At 33.8% G+C, this 13211-nt stretch overlaps 1 protein-coding gene across 2 annotated transcripts in view; it reads right to left on the reverse strand.

The window, feature by feature from the left end:
- The window catches only part of LOC116426405 (serine protease inhibitor 88Ea), a 23450-nt gene continuing 10239 nt past the window's right edge, over positions 1-13211 (reverse strand). For both annotated transcript variants that reach the window (XM_031975288.2, XM_031975289.2), the window contains exons 2-4: positions 4417-4761; positions 3222-3597; positions 1-2265 (exon numbers count right to left, since the gene is read on the reverse strand). In XM_031975288.2, coding sequence (XP_031831148.1) covers positions 1676-2265; positions 3222-3597; positions 4417-4761 — 1311 coding nt within the window. In that variant the 3' untranslated portion in view covers positions 1-1675. The remainder of the gene's footprint in view (positions 2266-3221; positions 3598-4416; positions 4762-13211) is intronic.

The raw sequence follows: 13211 nt of genomic DNA on the forward strand, positions 1-13211 counted from the left end.
TTCGATCCTCCATCGTTACTTTTATTTTTTGTCTTTAATTTGCACGATACAGATTCATGTAGTTTCTCCGTGATCAATAAATAAATCTCCATTAAGAAAGATCGTTTCGCTCGCATACATGTACATTTGAAAATCACGAATCACTTTAATCAAATTTAATTATACACGAGGAAATGTGTTGAAGACAGAAAACGACGCCATACTGCATCCATACTTGCCTTGCCAAAACAAAATCCATCATTATAGTCAATTCAGAAGTTCTTAATAATACACACTCACACAAACAAAACATAGTAGGTACAAATAGAAAGCGAAAAATTGTTTTACGAGACAACGTAGGACATACGATGTCTAAAAAATTTCAAATTTACATTTTGCCTTTTTGAAAATAAACGATCGTAAACAAAACGTAAACAAAGAACTTCCTTCTCGTCTCCCAGAAATCATTCGCTTTTCGAGTGGAAACCTGATAGCATAGTACCAGCATACCACGAACTAACAGAAATCTCAACAATAACGCAGCAAGCAAATAGCAGTCAAACCTTTCACAAGCACAAATTCCCAAAAAGAACGAACTATCATTTAACCGCTTCACACAACATACCAATCATACCGAATTACTCTCAGAAATATTCAAAATATTCCGAATTTAGCATCTGATTTTCGATCAATAAACAAAATTATGTCTAAAACCGCGCATCGATAATAAAAATGCAATTACTCGTCGATATAACATATCTCTTATCAACGTTTAAGCTCAGTTTATATTAGTCCAGTAGCACTCCAGTCCAGTGACTAGATCAAAAATCTACTTTTTCAATGCTGTCATTACTGAAAACGTTTAAATAATACAATTAGCTGAATCCAATGCTGGCTGAAGCAGCACAGTATATTCAACGTGGTAAATGAGATAGTTAAAAAAAATACAAGTCTAATTAATCAATTCTCATCTCTGTATGTTCTCGCATGTATTTTCGATATTAATATGATATTCATCAGTATAACCACACGGTAACCAATCAAAATTATAAACAAAACATCTGAAGACACCTCATCAGCCACATAGAGTACATGTGGTTGCATTTTCCGAAAGAAACTGAAATAATTCAGACATTCATCTATTTCTAGTCAAACCACCGAAATGAAATCGCTTAACGCAGCGACTGGACTAATGTAAACCCAGCATTGCAAAGCAAAGAAAACAGTATAAAACTAGTCACTTATGATAAGCTTCTGAGAAGTTGGCCGACTACCATGTAAAGTTCGAATGTTTCACAAGTACATACCGTAATGAATTTTTATATCTTATTAACACGTGGACTGCCAAGAAAAACACCAACGTTTTACGTATCATTTACTCTTTCCACAGCAAAGACAAAAAAGAAGAATTATTAATTATTTGATATCACGATTCTTACGTTACACTTATTCGCGCTACTGACCGTTTCTATTCGACATCAGTTATCTTACAAGCTATAATTATTTCCTTGTAATTTTGGAGCTCCGATGACCACCGTGGCAGTCAACGTGTTAACCTTAAAGTATGAATATGAATTTAACCAAGTCATCTTCCAACTGTACCTTAGTTGGCCAACTTCTAAGAGACGAAGTTTAAATAGGTCCACGCAAAAACAAACGAACAAGGAACAACGGGGGATCACTTGACGGGTGTCCTTCAAGCGGACGTCTCCGCCGTGTTCTTTGGCAGGTTGGGTGACCGGTAGATACCGCTGAACAGAATCGAGTTCCTTTGCTTGTCGAAAATCAAGTAGACGAAGGGGTGGTTCGCGTTGAAGACCGCGGGTTGCAGCGGCCTGCCCGAGCGGAACGTGAATAGGGCTGTCGCTGCTGCAGCAGTGGTTCCTTCCTCGGTGACTTCAATGCGCGCACGATGCACGGCGTCGCCTAAGTGCAAAGGTCTCTCGCCTTCTTCAAGGAAACCTCGGAGATCCGCCATGTTTGGCGTCACCAGATGTCCAGCTCCCAACGCGCTTAACAACGTGTGCACTGGAAGTTCCTTCTCCATGGTAAATTTTGGCAGGTAGACCTCGACATCGCGAGGCGGCACGCCATAGTGCAGGATGTCCTGGAGTTCAGCAGCTCCCTCCTCGGTGGAGATGTGTTCGATCATTTGACGCACCCCGTCATGATCGTCGCTGTTTGCCGATCTGGCAGTGGCGAATGGCGGTAATAAGACGAACATCGAGATATTCTCACCCTTGTAGGGCAGCTCGAGGATGTGCGCGCCGAGCAGCTCGGAGATCACTGTGGAGCATTGAGTTTGCGTTGAGAGATGGTAAGATCAAGTTGTTGGGAAAATTATTGGGACGTAGAAGTTTATATGTCACATTTAACGCTAAAACTACAGAGCAGTTAAATTGACTTTTTGAAAGTTCTCTGTAGAAATTCCAAGAGTGCATCTATTGGGACTTTAATTGCTAAATCAATTTCTTTAATAATCTGCTAGAGACACCTGTTATCATTTTAATAATTCCAAAAAGCAGAACTCAGGAATGGGTTATTTTGACTCGTCTGGTAGTTTTAGTATTAACATTTGAACAACTGCAGCCGTTAGAATGACGGGTTTCAGTTTTCTTGTTTCGCAATTATTGATATATTAAGAACGTTAAATATTCGAAATGATTTGGAAGATAAATAGTTTCATTTTAATACTATAATTAATATATGAAGAAATCGAAAAATATCTATTTTTACCATTTTTATAACGATTTCGTATTAATCGTGTAAACGCTGTGTTGTTTTTATGGTAACATAGAAAGTTGTAGTTATTTGAATAGGAAAGTTTGGAACAGAAAACTCGACATCAATTTTATTTATTGCAAGGAGGCAACTCCATTTCTAACATTTTCTTAGTAAATATGTAATTTTAGGTATAAAACTATGATTTCTCATATGGTAAAAAAAGAAATCAGGTGGTTAACAAAAATATCAGTTGGCCATAAACTTACAACACGTTTGCAGGAGTATCAGATTTTTAATTGATTTTTATTGATGTACTAAAATAACCTAAAAGTGAAGCTGCCTTGTTCTTGCAACAAACCCTTCAATTGTATTATACAATTTTTAATATTGTTCGTAAAGAAATTGTTTATGCTGCGTCTGGTCGACTAACTGCTCTTTAAAGTAGATTTCAAATAAACCACTAAAAATTGGAGAATTACTAAAGGGAAAATTGAAAAAAATTCAGTTTCAATTCTTACAGTGATTGAAAGTTCCTTTCTGGTGCATAAATGTAACCACAGAATTCTGCGATCCAGAACTGTAGAACAGATCCTTTTTCGAATTGGCAGGGTCGAAGCGGCTTCGCCAAAGTCCTTTGAAGTAAACAGCATTCGCTAGAACGAGATCGGTGTCCACCGATATGCTGCCTGCAGGGAGGAGGTCCCGAATGTGTCCCCTCGTCACGTTGCTGACCCACTGGTTAATGTTTTCGCGTACACCCTCCGGGTTAGTATGGAAATCAGTTTTCTCCAGACTATCGCTGAAGAAGTCCAGCATGCATTCGCGTACTTTCCTCGTGTCTGAGATCCACAATCGATTCAGCGACTCATACTCGTAATCGGTTGACCCATTCTCCTACACAAAAGATAGAAAATTTCATTTAATATAATTTCTTTCTTTCTCAATCTCTTCAGGCCTAATTTTTGTACAAAATTGACATTATTTCTACCGAACCTGTAAAAAAATATCTTTCGAAATTTTCGCTTAAAATGATTTTCTCAGTTTAATCATTTCTCCCCAATTAAATTTTTGACATATCTTATAATTAATCCTATAATCGTTATTGGAAAAGTCGAAAAATCAATTCAGAGTATACGAGTAAACTTGGATAAGTAATTTTATCTGAAAATTTCAAATGTCACTTAATTCTTCGAAGTCCGAATTGAATATTATTCTCCTATTATTAATTTAAATACTTGTGGATGAACGTGGACACAGAACAAATGTAAAATTTTCCTGTTATTCCAATCAATTATGAATAATAAAATATCTGTTGAGCGTAATTGAGAAATAAATCACAGAGCAAGAGGTTAAGAACATTGCTTCAACATATTAGCTTTGATGAGTGTTTACTTGCCAGTCGACTCAATAGAGTTAAAAATTCGACAAAGACCTAAAGCTCGATATACCACGAGTACACAAAAATTCTAGTCCCTTCAAAGTTGATTGAAAATTTTAGCAATTTCATTGAAATTTGTGATCTAAACGAGAGGTATAACCTGCCAAGGACAAGGGGACCGGATACCAAAAGCCACACGGACATCAGTCCCGAGCAAACACGTTGAAACGCTCGGACACATCCGGGCTTAATACTGATTACCCGGCTTGCCTTGGAATACTTGTTAGCTCACACGACAATGATGCAATCGCGACATCTCCTGGAAACCTCCTCACCTGAGCGGCAAGTCTGTTCAAGTTGTCGAACGCGTAGTATCGCTGCACGTCGACCTTAGACAGATTCTGCAGGTGCAGAACCTTCTTCAATGACTCCTCGGTGTTGCCACGGGCGCCGAAATACACCAAACTCAACGCTTGGTGGAGACTATGGGGACTGTAGAAGACGTTGTCTTTGGGCTCGATTGTCACCATCTTCTTCAGGGTGTCCAGGGCAAAGTGAAAGTCCGCGGCTGGCAGAGCGGTCTTTGCTGCGGGATTCCCCGTCATCGGGCTATCGTTTGCCGTCAGGCATTGCGCTGACACGCTGCTGAAGAGGAACAGCACGGGTAGTACTGACATCATCTGAAAAGAAAAAATTGAAAATAATCGTTGGACATCGTTTTTATCGATAAATAATCGATTTTTTATTTATGAACAAATGACGTTACCATGTTGAAATGGCATTTTTTAATACGTAAACATTGATTATTATTAACGCAACTTAGAAGAACAACATGAATAGTACTGACATTGTTTGAAAAAAAAAATGAAAATAATCGTTGGACATCGTTTTTATCGATAAATAATTGACTGCTTGCTTATATACAAATGACATTATGATATTGAAATGACATTATTTTTTAATACGCAAACGACATTATTATTATTAGTGTAAATTAGTGAAACGTATTTCTTCTGAATTTTTCAAATATTTCAAAAATAAACAACATAGAATTTTCTTTATCCATATTACACAGTTATTAATAACGTCACAATACAATTCATGTTTTAAATAAAAGGACTATCAAGAACATTAATCTTTATACGTTAAATTGACTCATAATTATGATTTTCTTGCACTTTCTTTTTAGACCGAGATAAAGTAGTTTGGTCGGTGTATTTATTCGGTATACTACGAATTCTACTAACAATGTTGTTGCTATCGATTCGGGACATAAAACAAGGTACGTAAAATAGAGTGAAAGGGAACATTGAAGTTAATCCAATTTATGAAGTGCAGACAGGAGATTCTGCGATCTAAAATATCGTGCAATGGTATAGGTGCATTAATAATCCTACGCTGCAAAATAGTTCTACAAAAATCCTAATCGTTTATAACATCTGAGAAAGCGCCCCGTTTTTCGTCAAGAGAAACTGCTCGCCGGCAAGCAATGGTGTTATTAGGTTAACGCATACGAAATTCAATCTTGTTTTTCTTTTAACTCGTTCCATACGATTTTCTTATTCTTCATTGTCTACAGATCATACAAAAGAACGTAGATCTAAAAAGACTTCGATTATTTTCATTTCTAAAACTAAGACAAGTATAAAAAACCGGTTGACCGAACATTTCTTATAATTTAAACTTAAATGAAATTCACGACGGAAAACAAAATATAATACGAAGTCATATGTTTAAAGTAAGGCTCGTTAAAGAATAAGAAAAAAATCATGAAAGTCACGAATAATTAATTTTAGTTAAAAAAAATATGTACATTAAAATGAAAAACTGTTTCACTTCAAAGAAATTAGATGTAATTTTAAAACGGACCCTTTTCGAGATCACTTGGCAGAGACCAGATAAAATATTGTAAAAGATAGGACAGAAATGTTCTCAATAAAATTGGTTATGATAATCCATTGATTATAATAAATAATTCAAGTTATAATAATTCTGACATTCCAAAGTTCGAACGCGCGTGATCGTAAAAGGAGATGACGGGAAACTGAAGAATGTTGAACGTCGAATATTATAAAGCAAGATATGAAGAAATAAAGACATGTTTTCTAACTGCCTTGTAATGTTACACGGAGTCATTTAATTGAGTTATGTTGTCATTCTTCGCACGTTCGTCTTGCTGAATGTTGTGGCTTTCCGTTGTATCATTAATAACATTAAAAAGTTTATGAACATTTGTCGTTTATTATTTTATAGTTCCGGTAATCAGTGACGCCCACGTCGTCCGACGCGTTAAACAACCGGGAAAGATCGTGCGGCTTTTCATCATTGGTCGCGTAGGCATTCCATGTGTAAATGTTTCATTGGTTTTTGTTTTTTTAGAAACTTGATAGAAAATTGTTTCAACGACGTGTCGCAAGAATACATACAGCAAAAACTATGATAGAGAATGCTCAAGAGTTGACTGAAGGAAGAGGTAAGAAATAATTAGAAATAAGAATAACGTATTATATATTTTATATTATATATATTATTACTTCTAATTATTATAATTATAGTATTATAATATATAATATATATTCTTAGTTATTTCTTAAGGTCGTTCTACAATTAATTCCAGAAATATTTTCTATCATAGTTCTTGCTGTATATATTCTTGCGACATAATTATGATACTAATAATTATTATTACTGTTATTATATTATAATTATAATGTATTGTTATTATTATTGTTGTTGTTATTATTATGTATTATATAATACATATAAATTTACAATGAAACAGAAACTTTAATTTCTCATTCACAATATTCATTCACTCATTATTCATTATTTATGCACAAGCCGTCACCGAATGTCTAAGTCATTGACACTTGCAAACGGGCGCGTCAGAGTTCATAAAAAGGAACGAGAAACAGTCGCATTTCACGCGTAATAGGCGGAGAAGCGATCGTGATTACGAAGGAAGACGGATCGTAAAATGAAATGTCAAACGTAAATATAACGCGCGTCACCGAGTGCACGCCGCTCGCGGTCCCGTGAGTGCGTAACTTACGCAAACGTAATTACACCTTTCGAAAATATCCTCGGACGCCTCGGGTAATTTCCTGTGCAATTGCAAAATACCAGTGGGTAAACGATATTTCAATCTTTCCGCGGTGCACCGTTATTTTCTGTCAGAACGGCTGCAATCCACGACACGCACGAACCATCGAATGAAAATTTGAAAGCGTGAACCGCACGCTTTTCAAGCAACAGTTGTATAAATGATAAAAAGTGGTTGTAATGTAAGACGAGTGAATCTTTTCGTTGGTCACTCGAGAACGTGATCGTGCTTTAATTAGTACAGTCCACTGGAATATAAGGTTTTCAAACGTTTTCTATAAAAATAATCTTAACCATTTGAAATTAATACAATCCATTATGTAAAATGGATTTCTTTTAAAATAAACTTCACCACTTTAAATTAGTACAGTTCATTGGAATATAAGGTTTTCAAATGTTTCATTTAAGAATCTACTTAGCGGCTTAACATTTTTGTCGGATAGTTGTTATTCATAGTTGTAGTTTCTTTTTCGATTCAGTCTGATTTAAAGTATAAAATAAATTTGTATTATTCAGCCACTCGGAATGATTGACAATTTTTGAGCTAGATAAGAGAAAAACACTGTTTCCGTCTATTTAATTGTTACCTGAATTCTTCTTCTTAATCACCGTGCGATATTGTAATTCCATGAACGTTTGTTGTAAAGAAAACAATTCTAAAAATCTTTATTACTTATTCCTTAATTCGATCTGTACTATAGAACTAAATATCACATATCAAACATTCAATAAAACTTCTGTTTTTAACAAAATAATAAAATTCTCGTTACTCGGGCAATTCAATTATTCATTTACAGGTTTAACCCTTTGTACTCGAAAGCTTCTTATTAGAAATATTCAACGTCTTCTGATGAGATGCAGACCACATTTCTGGAAACAAATTTGCCAAGAAACCACACATAAATTAAAGAATAAAGCTATTTCGTTTCAATACATCACGCATTGATGCATTATGAAAAGCTTAGCCCCTTGCCTTACAATAATGTGTCTGACTCGTGGGGAAGATTCTAAACAGAATTTATAAGCATGAATATTACTCGATTCTTCTGCATTCAAGTTAAATATTATTCTTTATCAATTATTATACTTTGGAGTAAAGATTGATATAGAATATGCTTATCGTTTTATTCTTTTTCTTAACAAACTATTAATGACCAAGTTGTTCTATCGATCATAGTTTACAAATAAATCGTAGAACAAGGGTTTAACACGAAATTTCAGTCTTTGTAATTTTCCTGCGTCAAATCACGTCGCAACATATTCTTATATATTTAATAATACATTTTAATAATAGCAATATTTGCAAAAATGACGTGCAGTTGAACATTAATAAACAATTTAATAAATAACTTATTTAATACCGTTGATTGATTTTAATGCTATAAATTAACTGTGTACCACCAGTGACACATGCCAGTATGAACGTATTAATACTTGAAACCTTGAAACCGCGACAGCTCGAAACCGAAATCAATAATTAACTCGCGTTTTGCGTCGCACCCACAGACATTATTGCTTTGATAGCGTATCGATCGTGTTTCACCACAGTCTACATATACGAGCCTGATCCGTTCGAACGTTTCACGGAAAAGACTTTCTCATCGGCAAACGGAGAAAGCGATGTTCTTCGCCGGAGATACAAAAGGAAAATGGTGAGAGAACACAGCTTCGTTCTCGAACGGCGTGTCGCAATTGGCTCCGTTTCGGTAACCGGTATAGCCATGACCCCTAAACGCCAGTTTGCACGGAATTCTAGGTCGTGATACATGTAAGGTCAACGTAATATCGAAAAATAAATTGTGCTTACGTATTATACGGACTACTTTTATTTTTAACCCTTTCAGACAGAATTTTTGTACAAAATTAACACTATTTCTACCGAAGGTGTCAACAGACATCTTTTTCTCCCCAATTGAATTTTTGACATTTCCTATAATTAATTTTATAGGCGTTATTGGACAAATCGAAAAATCAAATTGAAATATAAAACTAAACTTGGAAAATAATTTTCCCACAATTGTATTTTGGACATTTCCAATAGTTAATTATATAGTTGTCATCGCATAAGTCGAAAAATCAAGTTGGAATGGACGACTAAACCTGGAAAATAATTTTAACTGAAAATTTCTCTGCGGTAGAAATAATGTTAAGGTCACATATCTTTTAACAATGAACCGCCATTCAATGTACTACCAGTCACTACATTATTTCGAATAAAATAGTGGTAGTAGGTAGTGGAAATAGACTCAAAATAAGGGTGTATGTATGGTTGCCTGTCACAGTTTTAATATGTTATCAGATATTGAAGTAGTAAATCAGTTTGTATTGCATGTGCGTTGGATCTGGGTTAAATACAATAATAAATAAAATATTAACCCTTTACACTTGAGAATATTTTCTCAACAAATATTCAACTTTGCAACTAATATAAAGATATATCTTACGCAAATTAAGGGACAGAACTATTTTATGTCTATATTTCATGTGTCGATACCTTATTCGATATTTGATATTGAATTTTTAATTGTATAATTTTGCTATGTCGAATCAAATGGCAACTGGAAATCTCCTATCGAGTACAAAGGCTTAGTAGTAATAGTAATAATAATAATAATAACAGTAGTAGTAGTAGTAGTAGTAGTAGTAGTAGTAGTAATAATAATAATAAAATATTAATAACGCGTTAAAATATTAAGTAAATAATAATTTAGACCTAATCCCAATGACTGACTAACATAACCTTCAATTAAAAAACAAAGGTGGTCCGCATAAAAGGTAAGCAACAAATAAATCACCGAATACGTCATTCCTATCTGCGACACTTTTGTTTCGACCGTGGAAACGGATATGCATGGGAGACACGCTCTAATTACCGCAACAAGGTACCTCGAGATCTTCTGAGATTATTTTAGCAAGTTCTTTCTGTGTAGTAGAATTATAAATGATAAGATTAGAAGTTGCTAACCGTTACTTTCTTTTGAAATAGGTATATCTTGTTTCGTTTTTGTTTTGTGGATTATCGCTGCTCTCCTTTCTGGAATGTCTGACGAGAAGAGTTTTATAATATAATTGTAATTGGTGGAGCTGTATATTTTATCAGATATTTTCAATCATAATGTAGAATTTATTTCTATTCTTTTCCCTTCCATTGTGTGTTACTTTAAATTTATTATAATATTCTGTTTATTTTTGTCATTACTATTTGCCAGAAGAAAAACCCAATGCACCTAATAAATAAGACATTACGGAGAGTGAATACTTTGTTTAATTTTAACTCGTGGAAAGTACCTTTTGAAAATGTTTTTAATTCTTAAACATATATTAGATATGAAGAAAAGTATTATCATTTATAAACATAAACGTTCAAAAATAAACAGAAAATGTGGAATTGCGACTATTGTAACCATTAACTTGATTTCTTTAAAAAATTGACTTGAACTACTTTCAAAATGAACGGCTCGTACGATCATCATCACGGAAAATAGAATTTTCTATTTCAAAAGCTCCAAATTTTAATAGAAATCTTAAGCATCTCCATCTTAACCCCATGTCATATAATTTTCTTTGCGGCTTAGCTGTATTAACTAATTTAATTATGAATAATTTGTAAAAATTCCGTAGAAATGTTTTATTTATTGTATTATACGTTAACTAATGTTAACTTTGTATATACTGTATTAATAACTTTAAAAGTGAAACAATGAAAACAGTAGAACAGTCTTCGCTTCGATCCGCGTGCAATGGAGAATATTAATTTTTATTAAATTATAACAATTTTGAAATATTCTCAACGAGTGTCACCATTATAGGAGTTAATGACAAGAAATATACAAAGAGCATATACCAGAATTCAAAATAACATGAACGCAAATGTAAATTTTCGGAATAGAAACCTAGTACAGCAACTAGTAAAGGCTTGCTAGAAGAAAAGTATCCAGTCTGAAACAGCGAGAAGCGAAACGCCTGAACGAGTGAAAGCAACGAATAAACCGTGACATCATAGAGTCCGACTTTCTTGCCTGAAATTAACGTGTGACGGGTTTCGTGTGTGACGAAAGCAAGAGAAAACACCGCGCCTTCGCGTTTGTTCCTGATAGGAGAACCCAACACGTGGGAAACTCGCTTTAACATCCTCTTATGCAAATAGCGCGACGGATTTTACGTAATTTCGCATGCGGCTTTCCAGTTGTTCACTTAATAACACTCTTGTTCTTTTGCACGGTTACATATTGTTAATACTACCGAATATAATCTTGATTGTAATACACGAAATCTTAATAATAGAACTATTCAACATTTAACGTAATTAATATGCAATCTTTAGGGAAAATAAATTGAAAAGCTAGATTTAATCGATTTAAATAAAGTAAAAATAGATTTTTTTTTATTTCTTGATATATTCATTATAGTATATAAGTACAATTATCTATTCTTGAAAGTATTTCGGATATTTAACACTTTCAAGGTATCAATAATTAGGAAATGAGAAAACTGAGAATATATCCAAGCGTGTCAACTTATACATCAACTTTTTAGAAAATGTAATCTAAAAGTATAATATTATACGCTTAACTTATTGTATTGCATAGTACTCTACAAAAAGATAACTGCTATTCTTTATATAAATTTCTAGTACAACTTCATAACTGTCATCTGAGAGTTTCAATTACGCTGTAAATAAAATAAAACACTTCTGTTCACCAACGCGAATTCCGAAGAATAAATGAAAAAACACCCAGTAACGCCGAAAACAATGTTTTTCGTTATCTCCTTAACGTTAATTCCAATTAGTTCCAATTTTCGTTATACTAATTTCTTGCCTGCAATAATTCGCATATTTATTCCTATGTTTCTTGCGTTACAGTTAAGAAAAACTAGCTCGTGTTAGTTAATCGTTATCTTTTCCTTGAACGTTCTTCTGTGATAAACTTAATTTTCTACGTGATTTGATTAAACGAATGTATCAGTTCACTGTGATTAAGTATGTACATCATGTTATTTATTCTCCATATAATGTGGTTTACATTTAAATATCTTATAATTATATGTAACTGAACAGATGTGTTCACAATTTCCTTCGGCTTCTATTAATATTTTCTAATTTCTTTTAACTGTCAATAAGTAATACTTTTTGATACTATTTTCAGTCGAAATACATATCTAATTACCCTCAACTTAAGATATTGATGGATAGAAAAAGAAAGTTCAGGTGAAATGGAAACATTATAAGCAAATGAATATTCATCTTACTCGTGTAAACGACACGTTTTATAGATTTTCTCTTATTTTACACTTACTTCAACAAAAGTGAAGTCGTTCCACTTTATGTGAATTATGTAAATACACGCAGAAATGTAATCCTAATTACTTAGAAATCTGTATCTACTCGAAAATAATAATTATTTAAATATTTTTCTATAGTCTCATATGTCTAAATATTTATTTTTAACAGAAAAACGTTACTTCTAAATCTTCTAAATTCTAAAAATTCAAAAATAATTTCTAATACTATTTGTTACTAAGAAGAGAACAAACATTGTTTCACAATCACATGTTTCTAAGCATTTGTTGTTAGGTAGAGATGAACCAGTTAACTATATTTATGGGTGTACCAGTCATCATGGAACCCTAAATAACATTAATTTTTTCAACAATTAATTATTTATTTTATCAAATGTACACGTACACAATTCTTTTTCACTTTTCGTTAGGTGCTGACTTTAATATATGTTACGTGCGGTTATCCTGCAGCCAAACATTTGCCTGCTATCTCGTATTTCTATTCTCTTCTCAGCTAAAACTGTTCGAGCGAATTGCAACACGTCGTTTATATAATTATCCGAATATTGTGATTCGCGAGACCGCTCCAAAATTCAGAAACGCCAGCAAGGACAAACGTGCAATGGTAAGTGAATTCTTAATGCGTGTATACGTGTTTGGTTTGAAGGATTGCTGATAAATGATGCACGTGCCGTGAGAATCTACGCGGCACGCCGATTCCGCGCGAAAGTAAATTCTGTGTTGAAAA

This window comes from Nomia melanderi, chromosome 12 (assembly GCF_051020985.1).
Source record: "Nomia melanderi isolate GNS246 chromosome 12, iyNomMela1, whole genome shotgun sequence".
NCBI lineage: Eukaryota > Metazoa > Arthropoda > Insecta > Hymenoptera > Halictidae > Nomia > Nomia melanderi.